Raw genomic sequence first — 17,991 nt, 5'->3', positions numbered from 1 at the left:
TTGCATAAGTATTCATCCCCTTGGTTTATGCGAGCCTAAATTAGTTCCAAAGTCTTATTTGGCTTAACAAACCACATAAGTTATATGGACTCACTCTGTATGAAATAATAGGGGTTGACATGATTTTTGAATGACTAACCCTTCCTCTGTCCCTCAGTCAAGTATTGAATTTCAAGCACAGATTAAACTACAAAGACCAGGGAGCTTTTCGAAAGCCTCAAAGGTCAGTGATTGGTAGCAATAACAAATCGGACATTGAATATATCTTTAAGCATGGTCAAGTTAATAATTATGCTGTGGATTATGTATTAAACCACCCAGACACAAAGATACAGTCGTCCTTCTGAACTGAGATGCAGAATAGGAAGGAAACTGCTCAGGGATGTCACCATGAGGCCAATGGTGATTTTAAAACAGGTACAGAGTTCAATGGCTGTGATGGGAGAAAACTGAGGCTGGATCAACAACATTGTAATGACTCCACAATAATGACCTAAATGACAGAGTGAAAAGAATACAAATATTCCAAAACATGCATATGTATGTAACAAGGCACTAAAGTAATACTGCAAAAAACACAGGAAAGGAATACACTTTCTGGCCTAAATAAAAAGCCTTATGTTTGGGGAAACTCCAACAACACGTCACTGAGTAACAGCCTCCTTATTTTATTTTTTGTTGCCCCAACGGGCTCGGGAGAGACGAAGGTCGAGTCAATGCGTCCTCCGAAACATGACCCGCCAAGCCACGCTTCTTAACACCTGCTCGCTTAACCCGGAAGCCAGCTGCACCAATGTGTCGGCGGAAACACCTTTTCAACTGACGACCGAAGGAGTGGCTATAGCGCGATGAGCCAAGTAAAGCCCCCCCGGCCAAACCCTCCCCTAACCCGGACGACACTGGGCCAATTGTGCGGCGCCCTATGGGACTCCCGGTCGAACCCCAGGCTGTAGTGACGCCGCGATGCAGTGCTTTAGACCGCTGCGCCACTCGGGAGGCCACTGCCTCCTTATTTTCAAGCACAGTAGTGGCTGCATCATGGTATGGGTATGTTTGACATCGGCAAAGACTGGGGAGTTTTTCAGGATGAAAAGAAAAGGGATGGAGCTAGCACAGGCAAAATCCTAGAGGAAAACCTGCTTCACACCAGTCACTGGGAGAGGAATTCACCTTTCAGCAGGACAATAACCTACAACACAAAGCAAAATCTACACTGGAGCTGCTTACCAAGAAGACAGTGAATGTTCCTGCTTGAAAATCTATGTCAAGACTTGAAAATTGCTGTCTAGCCATGATCCCGAACAACTTGACAGAGCTTGAAGAATTTAAAAAAAATAATAATGGGCAAATATTGCACAATACAGGTGTGCAAAGCTCTTATGAGACTTACCCAAGGAGACAGATGTAATCACTGCCAAAGGTGTTTCTAACATGGGTTTGAATACTTCTCAATGAAGTTATATTAGTATTTAATTTTTCATTCACCTTAAAAGAGTGTTGTGTAGATCGTTGACAAAAAATTACAATTAAATCAATTTGAATACCACTTTGTAACACAAAATGTGAAGAAATCCAAGGGGAGTGTCAACTTTCTATAGGCACTGTAACGTAGTGTAAATAAAGACAGTTTAATATTCATGTTTATTTAGTTAATGAATCACTTTTACAAAATAACAGGTGCAAACAACCCACCTGAACAAAGTTGTATTTGTTCATCTCTCAGACAAGCTACAATTGTCCAATTCACATGCAACACTTTAGTGTCATTGCCTGCCTGCTTCCACTTTGGCAAGACTAATGGAACATCTGGGAGACATTTTTTGCATGCCTGTCCTTATTTCCCCTAAGTGTATGTTAGGGCTAACCAGAAAAGCTACGTGGGAGTCTTAAGCACAGAGAGAGCCCTGAAGCAAGAAGCTGTTACTTGCAGGTGCAGAGCTGCTCTGCTGAAAAAGACAGAGGGGGGCTTTTATAGAGGAACTGCTAGACTATCAAACAGCCCCCACAGTAGTAAGTAACAAACCCCGATTTGTTACAACATCACAGGCCATTCAGTTGCGTGAAAAGGGACACTTGTGAAGGACATTTTTAAAATCAGCAATCAAGCCATTGGAAAAGGGTCAGAATTAACAAGTGGACGTACATAAAGCATAAATGTTGGTGTCATTACATAGTCAGCACTTGTTTCGAACATCCAAAAGGCCTTTTTCAACTTCTCACATTGATCACAAATGCTTTGCATAAAAGCATTCTCAGCAGGCAATATTTAGGTCATTGCAGACATTTGCTTGAATAGGAAAATATGGAGGATCACCAGATACTATTTAGAATGAAAAATGACTGATTTCCATTTGGTCATTGAAAGGAGGTGCTGTGTGGAATAATTTTAGAATTTGACTGTTGATGTTATCCGAGTTGAGCAAGAATGAACTTTATACAAATCAGGGGGTGATACCCAAATCGGGGTAGAGTATGTCTCGCTAGACAGCTTTGACACCGTGCTAGATAGGCTCCCAGCCAACATGCTGTTTTGCACACTGTTCAGAAGAAACAACCACGAGGGGAGAGCGAGGAAAAGCCTTACGGCAAAGTAATATTTGGTGAAAACGTAGCAAAAAAAAAAAAAGTGAGAGTTATCAACCATGCAGTTACCAAAGATCATACCCCAGTTTCTCTTTTAAAATCAGACTCGTCCATATCAAGACAAATATACCATGGTCTTTCGGTATATTTCCATAAGTGTTCACTTGATAATAGCGGAAACTTTTTTCCTGAATGCTACCCACTCACTAAACACACAATTTTTTGGGAAACCCTTCACTTGAGTCATTAGGCTACATTTTGTCACGGCTCTCATGTCATGTTATAACTGTCATGTCACAACAGTTATGTCATTATTATACAGGCAGTATGTGACCCTCATGACGCAGGCTCTGAGTAAGGTGTGACCAGAAGTTCAATAAAAAAGACAAAGGATGCGTTGTTTTTTACAGTAGGTCTAACGACTGTCCATTGACACTTGTTCCACAGACACTTGTTGTTGTCAGACCTAGTATAGACCAGCCTCTGGAGAACAAAGGGCTACAATATGGAGGAGAGGAAAGTCATGACAGGACAGGTCATGCTGTGGTATCTGTGTTAGATTCAGGTCAGCAGGTCATAAGAAGCCCACGGTGCAGACCACACAGGTCAGAGAAAACGTGGCTGGGTGAATGTGTGGGATTAATACCAGGCATGCCAGCTTTGGTCAAAGAGCAGGAAATGGTACAACCATTGAGACTTACGTATTGTGGGAAATGCATGCCTTTCTGTATTTTTTTCCCCAGGACAACATTTACACAATGCAACAGACATGAGACACAGATTAGAAAATATTGTAACAATGTTTAGTGAACACAGAGCAAAACAACCACACACACACACACACACACACACACACAAGGCAGTTGGAGCTTTCTGTCCATATGATCTGCATGCATCAGGAACTTAAACCAAGCAGTGTTTGCATTGGATAAACAATTCCCAACGCAGATGAGGAAATAGCTACAGTTGAAGTCAGAAGTTTACATACACCGTAGCCCAATATATTTAAACTCAGTTTTTCACAATTCCTGACATTTAATCCTAGTAAAAATTCCCTGTCTTAGGTCAGTTAGGATCACCACTTTCTTTTAAGAATGTGAAATGTCAGAATAATAGTAGAGAGAATGATTTATTTCAGCTTTTATTTCTTTCATCACAATCCCAGTGGGTCAGAAGTTAGTATACACTCAATTAGCATTTGGTAGCATTGCCTTTAAATTGTTTAACTTGGGTCAAACGTTTCGGGTAGCCTTCCACAAGCTTCCCACAATACGTTGGGTGAATTTTGGCCCATTCCTCCTGACAGAGCTGGTGTAACTGAGTCAGGTTTGTAGGCCTCCTTGCTCGCACACGCTTTTTCAGTTCTGCCCACACATTTTCTATAGGATTGAGGTCAGGGCTTTGTGATGGCCACTCCAATACCTTGACTTTGTTGTCCTTACGCCATTTTGCCACAACTTTGGAAGTATGCTTGGGGTCATTGTCCATTTGGAAGACCCATTTGCGACCAAGCTTTAACTTCCTGACTGATGTCTTGAGATGTTGCTTCAATATATCCACATCATTTTCCTTCCTCATGATGCCATCTATTTTGTGAAGTGCACCAGTCCCTCCTGCAGCAAAGCACCCCCACAGCATGATGCTGCCACCCCCGTGCTTCACGGTTGGGATGGTGTTCTTCGGCTTGCAAGCTACCCCCTATTTCCTCCAAACATAACGATGGTCATTATGGCCAAACAGTTTTATTTTTGTTTCATCAGACCAGAGGACATTTCTCCAAAAGGTATGATCTTTGTCCCCATGTGCAGTTGCAAACTGTAGTCTGGCTTTTTTATGGTGGTTTTGGAGCAGAGGCTTCTTCCTTGCTGAGCGGCCTTTCAGGTTATGTCGATATAGGTCTCGTTTTACTGTGGATATAGATACTTTTGTACCCGTTTCCTCCAGCATCTTCACAAGGTCCTTTGCTGTTGTTCTGGGATTGATTTGCACTTTTCGCACCAAAGTACGTTCATCTCTAGGAGACAGAACGCGTCTCCTTCCTGAGCGGTATGACGGCTGCGTGGTCCCATGGTGTTTATACTTGCGTACTATTGTTTGTACAGATGAACGTGGTACCTTCAGGCGTTTGGAAATTACTCCCAAGGATGAACCAGACTTGTAGAGGTCTACAATTTTTTTTCTGAGGTCTTGGCTGATTTTTTTTGATTTTCCCATGATGTCAAGCAAAGAGGCACTGAGTTTGAAGGTAGGCCTTGAAATACATCCATAGGTACACCTCCAATTTACTCAAATGATGTCAATTAGCCTATCAGAAGCTTCTTAAGCCATGACATCATTTTCTGGAATTTTCCAAGCTGTTTAAAGGCACAGTCAACATAGTGTATGTAAACTTCTGACCCACTGGAATTGTGATAGTGAATTATAAGTGAAATAATCAGTCTGTAAACAATTGTTGGAAAAATGACTTGTCATGCAAAGTAGATGTCCTAACCGACTTGCCAAAGCTATAGTTTGTTAACAAGAAATGTGTGGAGTGGTTGAAAAACTACTTTTAATGACTCCAACCTAAGTGTATGTAAACTTCCGACTTCAACTGTAATTTCCTTTCATAAATCATATTATTCTATTTGATTTTACTAGCGACAGCTAGTCTTACAGGGGTCTGACATAACGAAAAAGACAGACAAAATACTTTACAATTTACATATATTTAAAAACATTAGCACGTAGTATGCATCTATCAGTTACAATTACATGTCAGTACATACACACAACAAGTAGTAGTATGATTAATATTGATAAATGAATTACATTTTTGTTATCAGAACTTTGGATACTATAGTAAAGAAAGACTTATCCCGAACAAACTTACCATGGTGGCAGGGTTCCATGTGGTAGAGGGAGCAGTTTTTGGTTGCCAATTGTATCCACCTGTCAACTTCTTCTCACCAGGGTGACTCCAATGAATATTACTACATAGGAAATGGAAATACTAATTATTTTCATTCAACTGCAACATATCAGTATGGTAAAAAATAACAACTTGTCATTCCAGTTCCGTTATCATTGCATTTTCTTACTTTTTTGCCACGCCATTTCCAATTCCCAAATCTAAAAAATAAAGATAATAAATTGTTAGTTGAGCACATAGAGCCACTGACTTGACAATCTCTCATTAAAATACACCAAAAGAGCTGGCAGGTGACACTTCATCTGGAAGCTGGTCTGCTAAAATGTTCAGTAATCAACAGCTTATATGCAGTGAAGTGTTACAATATGGTAGGAGTAAGGAGCACGTTAATGATACATACTGCCCACAAGGTTGGCCAAGGACGAGTCCAGGTCGTCAGACACCAGCTTCCCAGGCTGCTGCCCGTTGGGGGTTAGCCCCTGGATGGGCGAGGAGGCCACTGTGGGTTCAAGGATGCCACCTAAAACATTATTAATAAAGGGGGGAGGGGGTAAAAGACGGGAAAGAGGACGTGGTTAACGTGAGCGAAGTGGGAAGCAGGTGTTGCACGTGAAAATGACATTAAGGTTGCTGGCGCAGTCCAGGACTAAGGAGTGTGTAGTCAACTCACCCAGTCATGCAAAAGCCAAGGCCCAAAGTGTGTGTTCACCCAATGAACAAGGGAGAGAAACAAAACAATGGTGAGATTGTGAGTGAAGCACCCCAAAACCCACACATTAGATACAGGTACAGTACCAGTGAAAAGTTTGGACACCTATTTTTACAATTTTCTACATTGTAGAATAATAGTTAAGACATCAAAACTATGAAAAAACACATATGAAATCATGTAGTAACGAAAAAAGTGTTAAACAAATCCAAATATATTTTACATTTGAGATTCTTCAAAGTAGGTACCCTTTGCCTTGACAGCTTTGCACACTCTTGGCATTCTCTCAACCAGCTTCATGAGGTAGTCACCTGGAATGCATTTCAATTAACAGGTGTGCCTTAGTTAATTTGTGGAATTTCTTAATGCATTTGAGCCAATCAGTTGTGTTGTGACAAGGTAGGGGGGTATACAGAAGTTAATCCTATTTGGTAAAAGACCAAGTCCATATTATGGCAAGAACTGCTCAAATAAGCAAAGACAAACAACCAACAGTCCATCATTACTTTAAGACATGAAGGTCAGTCAATACGGAATATTTCAAGAACTTAAAAGTTTCTTCAAGTGCTGTCGCGAAAACCATCAAGCGCTATGATGAAACTGGCTCTCATGAGGACCGCCACAGGAAAGGAAGACCCAGAGTTACCTCTGCTGCAGAGGATAAGTTCATTAGAATTAACTGCACCTCAGATTGCAGTCCAAATAAATGCTTCACAGAGTTCAAGTAACAGGCACATCTCAACAGCAACTGTTCAGAGGAGACTGCGTGAATCAGGCCTTCATGGTCGAATTGCTGCAAAACCACTACTAAAGGACACCAATAAGAAGAAGAGACTTGCTTGGGCCAAGAAACATGAGCAATGGACATTGAACCGGTGGAAATCTGTCCTTTGGTCTGACGATTCCAAATTGGAGATTTTTGGTTCCAACTGCCGTGTCTTTGTGAGACACAGAGTAGGTGAACGGATGATCTCTGCATGTGTGGTTCCCACCGTGAAGCATGGAGGAGGTGGTTTGATGGTGCTTTGCTGGTGACACTGTCTGTGATTTATTTAGAATTCAAGGCACACTTAACCAGCATGGCTACCACAGCATTCTGCAGCTATATGCCATTCCATCTGGTTTGCGCTTAGTGGGACTATCATTTGTTTTTCAACAGGACAATGACCCAAAACACACCTCCAGGCTGTGTAAGGGCTATTTGACCAAGAAGGAGAGTGATGAGTGCTGCATTAGATGACCTGGCTCCACAATCACCCAACCTCAACCCAATTGAGATGGTTTGGGATGAGTATGACCGCAGAGTGAAGGAAAAGCAGCCAACAAGTGCTCAGCATATGTGGGAACTCCTTCAAGACTGTTGGAAAAGCATTCCTCATGATGCTGGTTGAGAGAATGCCAAGAGTGTGCAAAGTTGTCATGAAGGCAAAGGGTGGCTACTTTGAAGAATCTAAAATATATTTTGATTTGTTTAACAATTTTTTGGTTACTACATGATTCCATATGTGTTATTTAATAGTTTTGATGTGTTCACTATTATTCTACAATGTAGAAAATAGTAAAAATAAAGAAAACCCCTTGAATGAGTAGGTGTGTCCAAACTTTTGACTGGTACTGTACGTGTACATCCTCTGCTCTTCACTATACACTTTATTGAGCACCAAAAGGCACTTTTTGCTGCCAAATGCACATTTCTGTGATGTGCTTATGACTTCGTAGGCAGAACTACTCAGGGGCAGAAGGCTATATTGAGAGAAGTTGAAATAGTGCCAATACTAATTTCCTAAACTCTTCCATTTCATGCAAGATTAGACAATGTGATGGAGGAATACAATGACAAATGTAGTATTGAATGTAGTGTTACGTTACAGTGTGAAGGTGAGGACAGCACTACCCTGAGTCTTTGGGTTCTGTTCATGACAAACTGTCATGTTCCAGGCCCCGGCAGTGGCAGTGACAGAGTTTAAGAAGTGCTAGCTAAAGGAGCTCGGAGGCACCGGAGCAGACCTTGAAAGGTCTGAAACCCGCCATGTCTCGAATGACGGACAGGTAATTGAAAATAGCGCATGCGAAACCCAGAGGGAAGGCTGCGCTTTCTATTGCAATATAGCAACATAAAAAAAAAAATATGAATGCTTCTTTTGGAACATTTTGAAGCAAATCATTCATGACCATATTTCATGGTGGTACATTTTCTCAATCATTGATCAAGCACTCACTGCAAGTATTTTAAAGTATTTTCCAAAACATCCAAGCCCCAAGCTCAGCGATGGCCCATGAGGTGAGTTGGGCAGCAGTGTGGATGTGGCGGCCATGGGAGAAGCATTATGTTGCCCCTAGACCAGAGCTGCCCAACCCTGTTCCTGGAGAGCTACCCTCCTGAAGGTTTTCGCTCCAACCCCAGTAGTAACTAACCTGACTCAGTTTATCAACCAGCTAATTATTAGAGTCAGGTGCGCTAGATTAGGGTTGGAGCGAAAACCTTCAGGATGGTAGCACCCCAGGAACAGGGTTGGCCAGGCCTGCCCTAGAAACTGATCTAAATGGGGCAGGGTAAGCTGAAGGGTAACTTCTATGTGGAGCTTGTGCATGTGAAGAGAGGGGATGGGGAGTTGGGAGAGGTCGGGAATGTATGATCCTTACCAGCAGAGTCAACATTGTTGGCGGAGGCCGAGTTATTGCCAAACACAGAGTCAAAATCGACATTAAGGCCTCTGGCGGTCTGGGACTGCGTGGTGGAAGATGCTGAGAATCCTGGTTCAGAGGAAGCAAAAAAGTGTTGGGGCTGATAGTAGCGGAGGCATTAATCAAGCTAGTTTTATTTTCGGGCCAGAGAGTAGACAGGGGGCAGTGGGAATGGCAAGCCCCAGGTACCTACCTCCAAATAGACCAGGTACAGCAGGGGACTCAGACTGGAAGAGAGGAGTGGTAGGGTACGATGCTGGCCCACAGAAAGAGTCTGACACAACCAGAGGCAAGCAGTAGGGGAGAAAGGCAAAGAGATGGGGTTTTATAAACATGACTAGAAATAAAGAAAAACACAACAAATGAAAAGTATAGCTCCAGAAAATTAAGCAAGAAGAACATCAAGTCAAATAAAACATTTTTTTATCCATGCTCAGCAGTTTGAGAAAAAGGAAGAGCACTAACATTCTTCAAAAAGCCACCTCAAACAAATGCTAAATGCTAAAATGTTAGCACTAAAGGCAAACAGCACTCAGGGAAGCAACTAGACTAGAGCAAACATGATCCCGGCGTAGGTTCAGGGTCCTATGCTTACGGGGGTTTTCAGAAAACATAGGTCAGTCGGGTTCCCCGTCATGGTACCTGAGATAAACTGCCCTATCCGCACTGTGTGCTCATGATCAGATGCAATGGAAGAGCTCCAAACAATAAAGGGATTGTAATGATCTGGAGAATCAAAAATAAAATGAAAATTCAAGCAACAAAGTGTATTGTTTTCCATAACACTTTAAAAATGCAAAAACAAGAGACAGAAGTTGTAACGTTACATGCTATGAACAAACATAGGTAAGGAAACAGAGTGAAAGTACATCTTGTAAGGCCCAAGCTATAAATAACCTATTCAGTCAGCGGCAGGCCAGAATCTCCAGTGTCATGGCACAGTCAAACCAAAACAAATAATATATACAGTAACAGCAAGCTTTGACAAAGACCACACGGTTTAAATGCGTCAGCTTTTTAAACATACACAAAAGAGCACCATAAACTTAAAACCTTGTAGCTGTGGTCATTTATGGGAGATGCCATCACCTTTCCTTGTTTTTTGAATACCAAGGATCTACAATGACCAAGATAAACACCCGATTCCTGAAAAACCTTTAGTAGCATCATCACATCTAAATACTACATCACATACTGTATACACCCACACACAATGTGAACCGCACCAGACATTTACTGTTGAATTCTATATTCCCCTTCAGAATCCTGGAGTTCTGAAGCAAGCACTTATTTGACTCTGCATCAACTCAATGAAGGTTTTCACTGCATGATGCTACTTCAAGGGGCAATCTGTAGTGATCCATCCATTTTTGGATGTATACATTCATGATATGTACCCACTGAGTCTTGAAGAATATACCTTATAAATGCTCAATGAGCTTAGTTCAACTGTGGTACCCCATCAGAACCCAAAACATAACCTTGTTTTACTCCAATGTTTGTAAACAAAGTAAATATAAACAAACACTATATAGCCTCAAAACATGGTTAAAACGATAATTTTGATATCATGGATGGTCAGTCCTTGCATCCATAGCTCTGTCTATGAATTTGAGAGTGGTTACATTTCTCCAGCAACATCCCTCAGCTTTTTACCGAAACAGGGGCGGGGAAAAAGCTTTCACATTATTGTTTCAACTGCTGATTGCCGCTTTAAGATCACTTATGAGGTGCGCACACACACACACACACACACACACACTATTGACGGACGTTTTGGCCTCTAGAATATGTTTATTATGATTAAGTTCGATCCCCACAGTTAATTATTTTGAAGTTCGCTACAAATTGAGATATTTAATTAAATAGTGATCCATTCTGATTACATTTGTTGTCACACAGGACCACGTGCCGAAACAGACCAATCACGGGCCGGCAGGCTACGAAGAAGCTTGCACCCTCATGCCATAGACATTAAGGTTAACTCTCTCAGGCAGGATGAAAACGACTACGTCGACCATGATCCTTTGCTAGTTACAGCCACTTTCACCATGATCTTAGCGATTATTTTGGTGCCATTTAGCCCTATTCAGTAATATGGCGTGCTTCAAATTTAAATAGTTTCGAGCTTCATGCGCCATCGGGAGTGTTCCATAGGAATACGTGGCTGAGGTCAAAGCTATCACCATCTACTGGTTTTAATGTCTATGGAATGGTGCATGAAGGCTGAATATGACAATGGGGACATTTCTGACAACACCATAACAGACAAATAAAGAAAACTTAACACTAAAATAGAAATGTTGTTTACCACCAAACATTTCATGAGTGGGTGTCCTAGAACTAACACCACTGGAAGACACAATAGGTAGATGAACAGCATCGACAACAGGATGTGTAAGGAAAGGGTTAAAGTTTGGAATGGAGTCGTCCACAGCTTCTGTAGAAGTGAAAGGATCTACACAGGCAAAGGTGACAGAAACAGAAAGAGAGAGAACAGGAAGATGTTAGAAGAGGACAGTGAGTCAAGTCAAACGAAGCATGCAGAAACACAACACAGGGTGCGGCTGAACATAAACCCCATGCCCCAGACAGAATTCTTCATGAACTATGATGGTGGTAGTGTTCGTATGACAAATACTCCAAGTATCATTTCAAGGAAACGAATATTGAAGCAGACTTGGAAACAAACAGCCTTATGTTGTCATCTAGAGTCACAATCATTTTTGCCAAGCTATAGCAAACAATACATTACGTAAAGCAGGTTATTTCATCACATGCATCTAGTGGTTATACCAAACGCCATACTACATGTGTACATTATAGTCATTTAGCAGATTATCTTATCCAGAGCCACTTACAGTTAGTGAATTCATCTTAAGATAGCTAGGTGGGACAACCACATATCTCAGTCATAGTAAGTACATTTTTCCTCAATAAAGTAGCTATCAACAAAGTCAATGCTAGTGGAAAAGAAAAATAAACATGTGCACCAGTCGATAATGTTAACTTCTAGACATGACACAAACCAAGACAGCCTTAATCCATGTAGCCTACACTTTACCGTCCTTATTGGAAATACTCAATTTGAACAAATGCAGCACATTTGCTTTGAAAACGTTTTTAAAAAGTATACTTGATAAAAGTATAAAGTCTAAAAAAAGTTACATTATAAACAACAAGAACACAAAAATAATTCCAGCTTCAAGTTGATTAACCTGATACGTTGCAGGACTGACAAAAAGTAACACTAGATTCATACTGTATAGTATGAGAGAACACGACTCCCTCAGTGACTACAATATTGGAATAAAACACAACAAAGAACAAGGTTTTAGTTTCCAGGGAAACCAAACACACAAACCTGAACAGTGTATTTGTAAGTGAAAAGGAAAACACAGTTAAGTAGGTTTGTATCTAATCATTTCAACCTTATCATTATTTACTTTCGATTGACACATGACCGTGAATTCAAAAGCACACACAACATTACAAGGCACTCAAGATAAAAGGTGCCTTTTAATTTGGCACCTCCATCATGAGGTTTAAATAACAATTCCATGAATGATGGACAACAAGAGTCATAGCAAATCAGACAAGGTCAATTACTAACTGTAATAATAATATGAATAAATAAGGTTACTGTCATGATACAGACCATTATTTTAGAGTTGCTGATAGTTTGTCTGGCAAACTACTAAACTGATAATAAGACGTTTTGTTACGACTTCAGTGCAGCTTTTGACTTGCCTGGCTACCAAAACTCCTTGCTCCGGGCAAACACTACGCCACGCCCACGGACGTTAGTTTCTTCTCCGCAATGAGTCTGGATCTGAGTACCTCCCGTAGGATTTCTAGAATAGAAACACGTTCTAGACCATCTGATTGGTCCCAGAAACCGATCGGTTGGGCCAGAGCCAGCACACACGTGGGTATTGCGACAATTTGAAAATGTGTCATTGGCATTGATACTATGATTGGTTAGAGATGATCCAATCGCTGATTCCTTTGTTTTGTACAACATCCCTCATTTTGACGTCGCCACAAACAACTTCAAAGATGGAAGTCTCAGACTGAAGCATGTAGCGAATGATTCTGTGAAATAATTCTGTTTGAGTCGTCAGGAAAGCTTTTTTCATTATCGAGCATAGTCTGCTGCTGAAAAAACTGTGTGTGTTATGGCTTTACCTCCTCTGATATATGATGGATCGAGCGTTACCTATCTAACAGAACACAGACGGTGTTCTCTAACATAAACCAGGTAGAGTTAGGCATACCTCAAGGTCGTGACCCCTTACTTTTTAAAATGTTTACTAATGACCTACCACTAGCCTTGAGTAAAGCCAGCGTATCTATGTACGCTGATGACTCAACATTACACACGTCAGGTCAGCTACCACAGCAAGTGAAATCACTGCAACACTTAAAGAACTGCAGTGAGTTTTAGAATGGGTGTCCTAAATATATCAAAAACTAAAAGCACTGTATTTGGGACAAATCATTCACTAAACCCTAAACCTAAACTAAATCTTACATTTTAGTCATTTAGCAGACGCTCTTATCCAGAGCGACTTACAGTTAGTGAGTGCATACATTTCTTCATACTGGCCCCCCGTGGGAATCGAACCCACAACCCTGGCGTTGCAAACGCCATGCTCTACCAACTGAGCTACACGGGGCTGGATCTTGTAATGAATAATGTAGAAATTGAGCAAGTTGGAGACTAAACTGCTTGGTGTTACCCAGGATTGTAAACTGTCATGGTCAAAACATATTGATGCAACGGTAGCTAAGATGGGGAGAGGTCTGTTTGTAATAAAGTGCTACTCTGCTCTGCTTACTTGACATGACAATGAACAAATCTAGTTTTATCACACCTGGACTACTGCCCAGTCATTATGGTCACGTGCCACAAAGAGGGACATAGGCAAATTACAGTTGGCCCAGAACAGAGCAGCACAGCTGGCCCTTAAATGTAAACAGAGGGCTAATATCAATAACATGCATGTCAATATCTCCTGGCTCAAAGTAGAGAGATTAATTGCGTCACTCCTCGTCTTTGTGAGAGGTATTGACGTGTTGAAAGCACCGAACTGTTTGTTCAAACAGCTAACACACCCATACATACCCCACAAGACATGCCACCAGGGGTCTCTTCACAGTCCCCAAGTCCAGAACAGACTCTGGGAAACGCACAATAATAATAATAATAATAATAATAATAATAATAATACAGGGCCATGACTACATGGAATTCTCTTCCACATCAAGTAACTCACGCAAGCAGTAAAATAATATTTAAAAAACAGATAAAACACCTGTGTGGACTGTGAAGAGACATTTTATTACTGTATTGTACATTTTATATTGTATTTTTTAAAATTATGTCTTGCATGATGTATTGTCTTATTTATGATGTTGTTTTGTTTTTATGTAATTGTTTTATTCCTGTTTGGACCCCAGGAAGAGGTAACGGGGATCCTAATAAATACATAACTGTGATTTGATTGTTGATCGACTTTACCTGATATTATTAGTGGTCTTACCACCCAATTTCAAATTCAAGTTCACCAATAGCTTTCAGGAGTTAGGTCAAATACACCAGGTACTGTATATCCACCACCAGCAAGCTTATCGAGTTAATAAGCTGTTTGAGAATGCAAAGGGTCTATTCCACTATGACCTGTAGAGAGGCCTATCACAGAGGAATCTGAATGAAAGAGGGTGTGTGTGTGTGTGTGAGAATCAGGGGTGTAAAACAGGTATCCGCGGTGTGACGGGAGCTCTCACCTCCCCATGTGTTGGCTGTTGGTAGGCCAGTGGAGAGGGGCAGTGCCTGCTGCTGAAATGCAGGCTGCAAGTCTAGAAGGTCACTCGCCGCCTTGGAAGTGCTTGAGGGGGGAGGAAGAAGGGAAGTTAAAGACAAAAACGCATCAGTCTCCCAAAAGCAAAACCCTAACTCTCCCGTAGCCGTCTCAAAAGGTTTTCATAACGCTCCAGGTAGAAGTTGCACCTAGCAAAGGGTAGGGGGGAACATTCTACCTACTCCTTACTCCCACGGTTCCCACCCTTCACCTACAATGTTTTGTTTTTTTAAACAGTCCCAAACATTTCACGCACACACTGAAGACAAACTTGGCAGGCTTGCTTAAACAGCCAAGTGGGAGAAACAGTGGAATCTCTGAAAGTCACACGCAATCAATACCCTCTGTACAGCCATGGAGGCTCCTTAAACAGCTACCCTGATCTGCATGCTTTCCAACGGGGGAATGCAATACGTTCTAGCCGGGCAGTTATGCAACACGCACCCTTGCCATCCACCTTTAAAAACTGGAGCAACGATTCATTCATTGTTCTTCTTTTGTAATGCTCACGTTTATGTACGAGATGATTTGTAGAAGTACATTGTAGAGCTGGGCGATATGGAAAAGAAATCCATATCACGATAAATTGCCTGAATTTATGCGATAATGAAAATAGAGTGATAAGTTTATAACATGAATGTACACCACAGATTTTTTTAAATGATTATCCTGTAAACTACTACTATGGTTGTAGCCATCAATTGTCCCATTAACAATCACCCATATCAGCAAACGTATTTAATTTCTAACTTCACATTACTCTATTTTAGGCTACTTATCATAATGAACGATATCAGCAAAATACCTGTGATAAGTGATCGGCGTCGATACAGTTCTAGTGATCATCCCAGCTCTAGTACACTGACATGTGTGCAGCTGTGGCACTACAGAATACATTCCACTGGCATCGATTTCATTAGGTGGGCAAAGGCACAGGAAAGAGTGGGTAAGAAAACATTCGGAGAGTACGACCCTGCCTTACACAGGAAGCGGCACAGGTCCTAATCCAGGCACTTGTCATCTCCCGTCTGGATTACTGCAACTCGCTGTTGGCCGGGCTCCCTGCCTGTGCCATTAAACCCCTACAACTCATCCAGAATGCCGCAGCCCGTCTGGTGTTCAACCTTCCCAAGTTCTCTCACGTCACCCCGCTCCTCCGCACACTCCACTGGCTTCCAGTTGAAGCTCGCATCTGTTACAAGACCATGGTGCTTGCCTATGGAGCTGTGAGGGGAATGGCACCTCTGTACCTTCAGGCTCTGATCAGTCCCTACACCCAAACAAGGGCATTGCGTTCATCCACCTCTGGCCTGCTGGCTCCCCTTCCTCTGCGGAAGCATAGTTCCCGCTCAGCCCAGTCAAAACTGTTCGCTGCTCTGGCACCCCAATGGTGGAACAAGCTCCCTCACGACGCCAGGACAGCGGAGTCACTCACCACCTTCCGGAGACATTTGAAACCCCACCTCTTTAAGGAATACCTGGGATAGGATAAAGTAATCCTTCTACCCCCCCCCCCCTTAATAAAAAAAATAAAAAAAAATTGTAAAGTGGCTAACCCACTGGCTATAGGGTGAATGCACCAATTTGTAAGTCGCTCTGGATAAGAGCGTCTGCTAAATGACGTAAATGTAAAAAATGTAAATGTAATAGATGAGCAGGCCTATTAATAGCAATGGAGTCTTTGGCTCTATGGTTACATGGCATCGACTGTCTAGTCTGGCTTCAACAACCCCAAACACTACGTCATTATTAATGCCCCCTCAAAAGATCTGAAACAACTGGCACCCTATTCCATATGTACTGCACTACTTCTCACCAAGGCTCATAGGGCTCTGGTCAAAGGTAGTGTACTATATAGGGCACAACCATAAACACCACAAAGAGTTATGATCAGTGCCTGGGCACTATACATGTAACCTAGCTTTTTGGCAAACTCAGTGGGGGAGTGATATGGGTAAGGCCTAGGTGAGAAAGGGTGTGCTCACCTGTTTGTGGAGCTGGGTGTGGAGAAAAGGTCAATGGCCGGTGCTGTGTTGATGGTCCCTCCGTCAGTGGACACAGGGGAGGCAGCCGTGGTGGCATAGGAAGAATTACCGTTCTGGAGTTCCTTCAGACGCTGCTCCTAGGTGGAACAGGCAAAATTCAACAATACCAAACACCCGGGCCTACCTACAGTACACTGGCCAGCTAACATTTTCTGAGAGCATGTATTTTTACTGAACTTTTTACTCAATTTAACAGAGGTGGTGGGGAGTCTGTGACTTGTTAGCTAAAAAAAGATCCCTTCTTTGGATGACCTCTGGCTCGATGCTTGGTTGCTTACCACAGCATTAATTTAGATTAAAATGAGACCAAAAATATCATTGAAGATTTAATCGCTGTAGTGTGAATACTGCTCAAGAACATGTTAGACTGCAACTCCCTCGACATTGACATTTTCCCCCCAAAGGCAGAAAATCGTTTAATTTTTGTTCATTATCACTGAATGTTCTACACATGCTGCTGACCAGTCAGCACAGATTAAACCCAGTAGGGCAATAAGCCAAGAGGATAGTTGGAGGGGGAGAGCAAGAGTGTGAGAGAGAGCGAGAGAGCGAGAGAGCGAGAGAGCGAGAGAGCGAGAGAGCGAGAGAGCGAGAGAGCGAGAGAGCGAGAGACAGAGAGACAGAGAGACAGAGAGACAGAGAGACACAGAGAGACACAGAGAGAGACAGAGACACACAGAGAGACAGAGAGCGAGAGGAGCACACTGGAAGGAAAATGTACCTTCAGCGCTTTTAGGCGAGCCTGCTCTTCCTCCAGAGCTGCCTGCTTTTCCCTCTCGTCCACTTTGGTGAAAGATATGCCCGTGTTGGCCAGAGAGGAGACAGCGTTGGAGAGAGTGCTAGCCCTGGATAGACAGAAACATAGGAAGAGAGAGAGAGAGAGGTCAGTTAGTGGGGGCTATGGGAAAACTGTTTACTGGCCATTGTCAAAAGTGCTGTGCTGTTCTGCAAGCTCAGTGAAAGAAATTGGCACATATTTTTACAACTGCACTTTGATAGATACGGGCTACAAGAGTAACAGGAGGTTGGTATAAAATAGAAAGGATTTCTGCTCGACAGGGATAATTTATAACACACCTTTCCCACTCTAAACAGAAAACCTGAATGAGCACTGATGGTCAGTGCACATAATTATAGTACATTCAAGACACAAAAAGGAAACAAAATCAAATGCACCTGGCATTAGCCACAGAC

At 42.1% G+C, this 17,991-nt stretch overlaps 1 protein-coding gene across 6 annotated transcripts in view; it reads right to left on the bottom strand.

Moving 5' to 3' along the window:
- Nucleotides 1-17,991, bottom strand: part of LOC311142217 (phosphatidylinositol-binding clathrin assembly protein-like) — a 71,598-nt gene that overhangs the window by 11,126 nt on the left and 42,481 nt on the right. For 3 of the 6 annotated variants that reach the window (XM_084177822.1, XM_084177821.1, XM_084177819.1), the window contains exons 10-17: nt 17,519-17,642; nt 16,738-16,868; nt 14,679-14,779; nt 9,082-9,162; nt 8,847-8,957; nt 5,895-5,993; nt 5,664-5,694; nt 5,456-5,555 (exon numbers count right to left, since the gene is read on the bottom strand). In XM_084177822.1, the coding sequence (XP_084033948.1) occupies nt 5,456-5,555; nt 5,664-5,694; nt 5,895-5,993; nt 8,847-8,957; nt 9,082-9,162; nt 14,679-14,779; nt 16,738-16,868; nt 17,519-17,642 (778 nt within the window). Of the gene's footprint in view, nt 1-5,455; nt 5,556-5,663; nt 5,695-5,894; nt 5,994-8,846; nt 8,958-9,081; nt 9,163-9,530; nt 9,615-14,678; nt 14,780-16,737; nt 16,875-17,518; nt 17,643-17,991 lie in introns of all 6 variants that reach the window. The other 3 variants (XM_084177818.1, XM_084177820.1, XM_084177823.1) reach the window with 2 other exon arrangements.

This window comes from Coregonus lavaretus (genome assembly GCF_964263955.1).
Source record: "Coregonus lavaretus genome assembly, chromosome: 15".
NCBI lineage: Eukaryota > Metazoa > Chordata > Actinopteri > Salmoniformes > Salmonidae > Coregonus > Coregonus lavaretus.
This window is presented reverse-complemented; position numbering and strand designations above follow the sequence as displayed.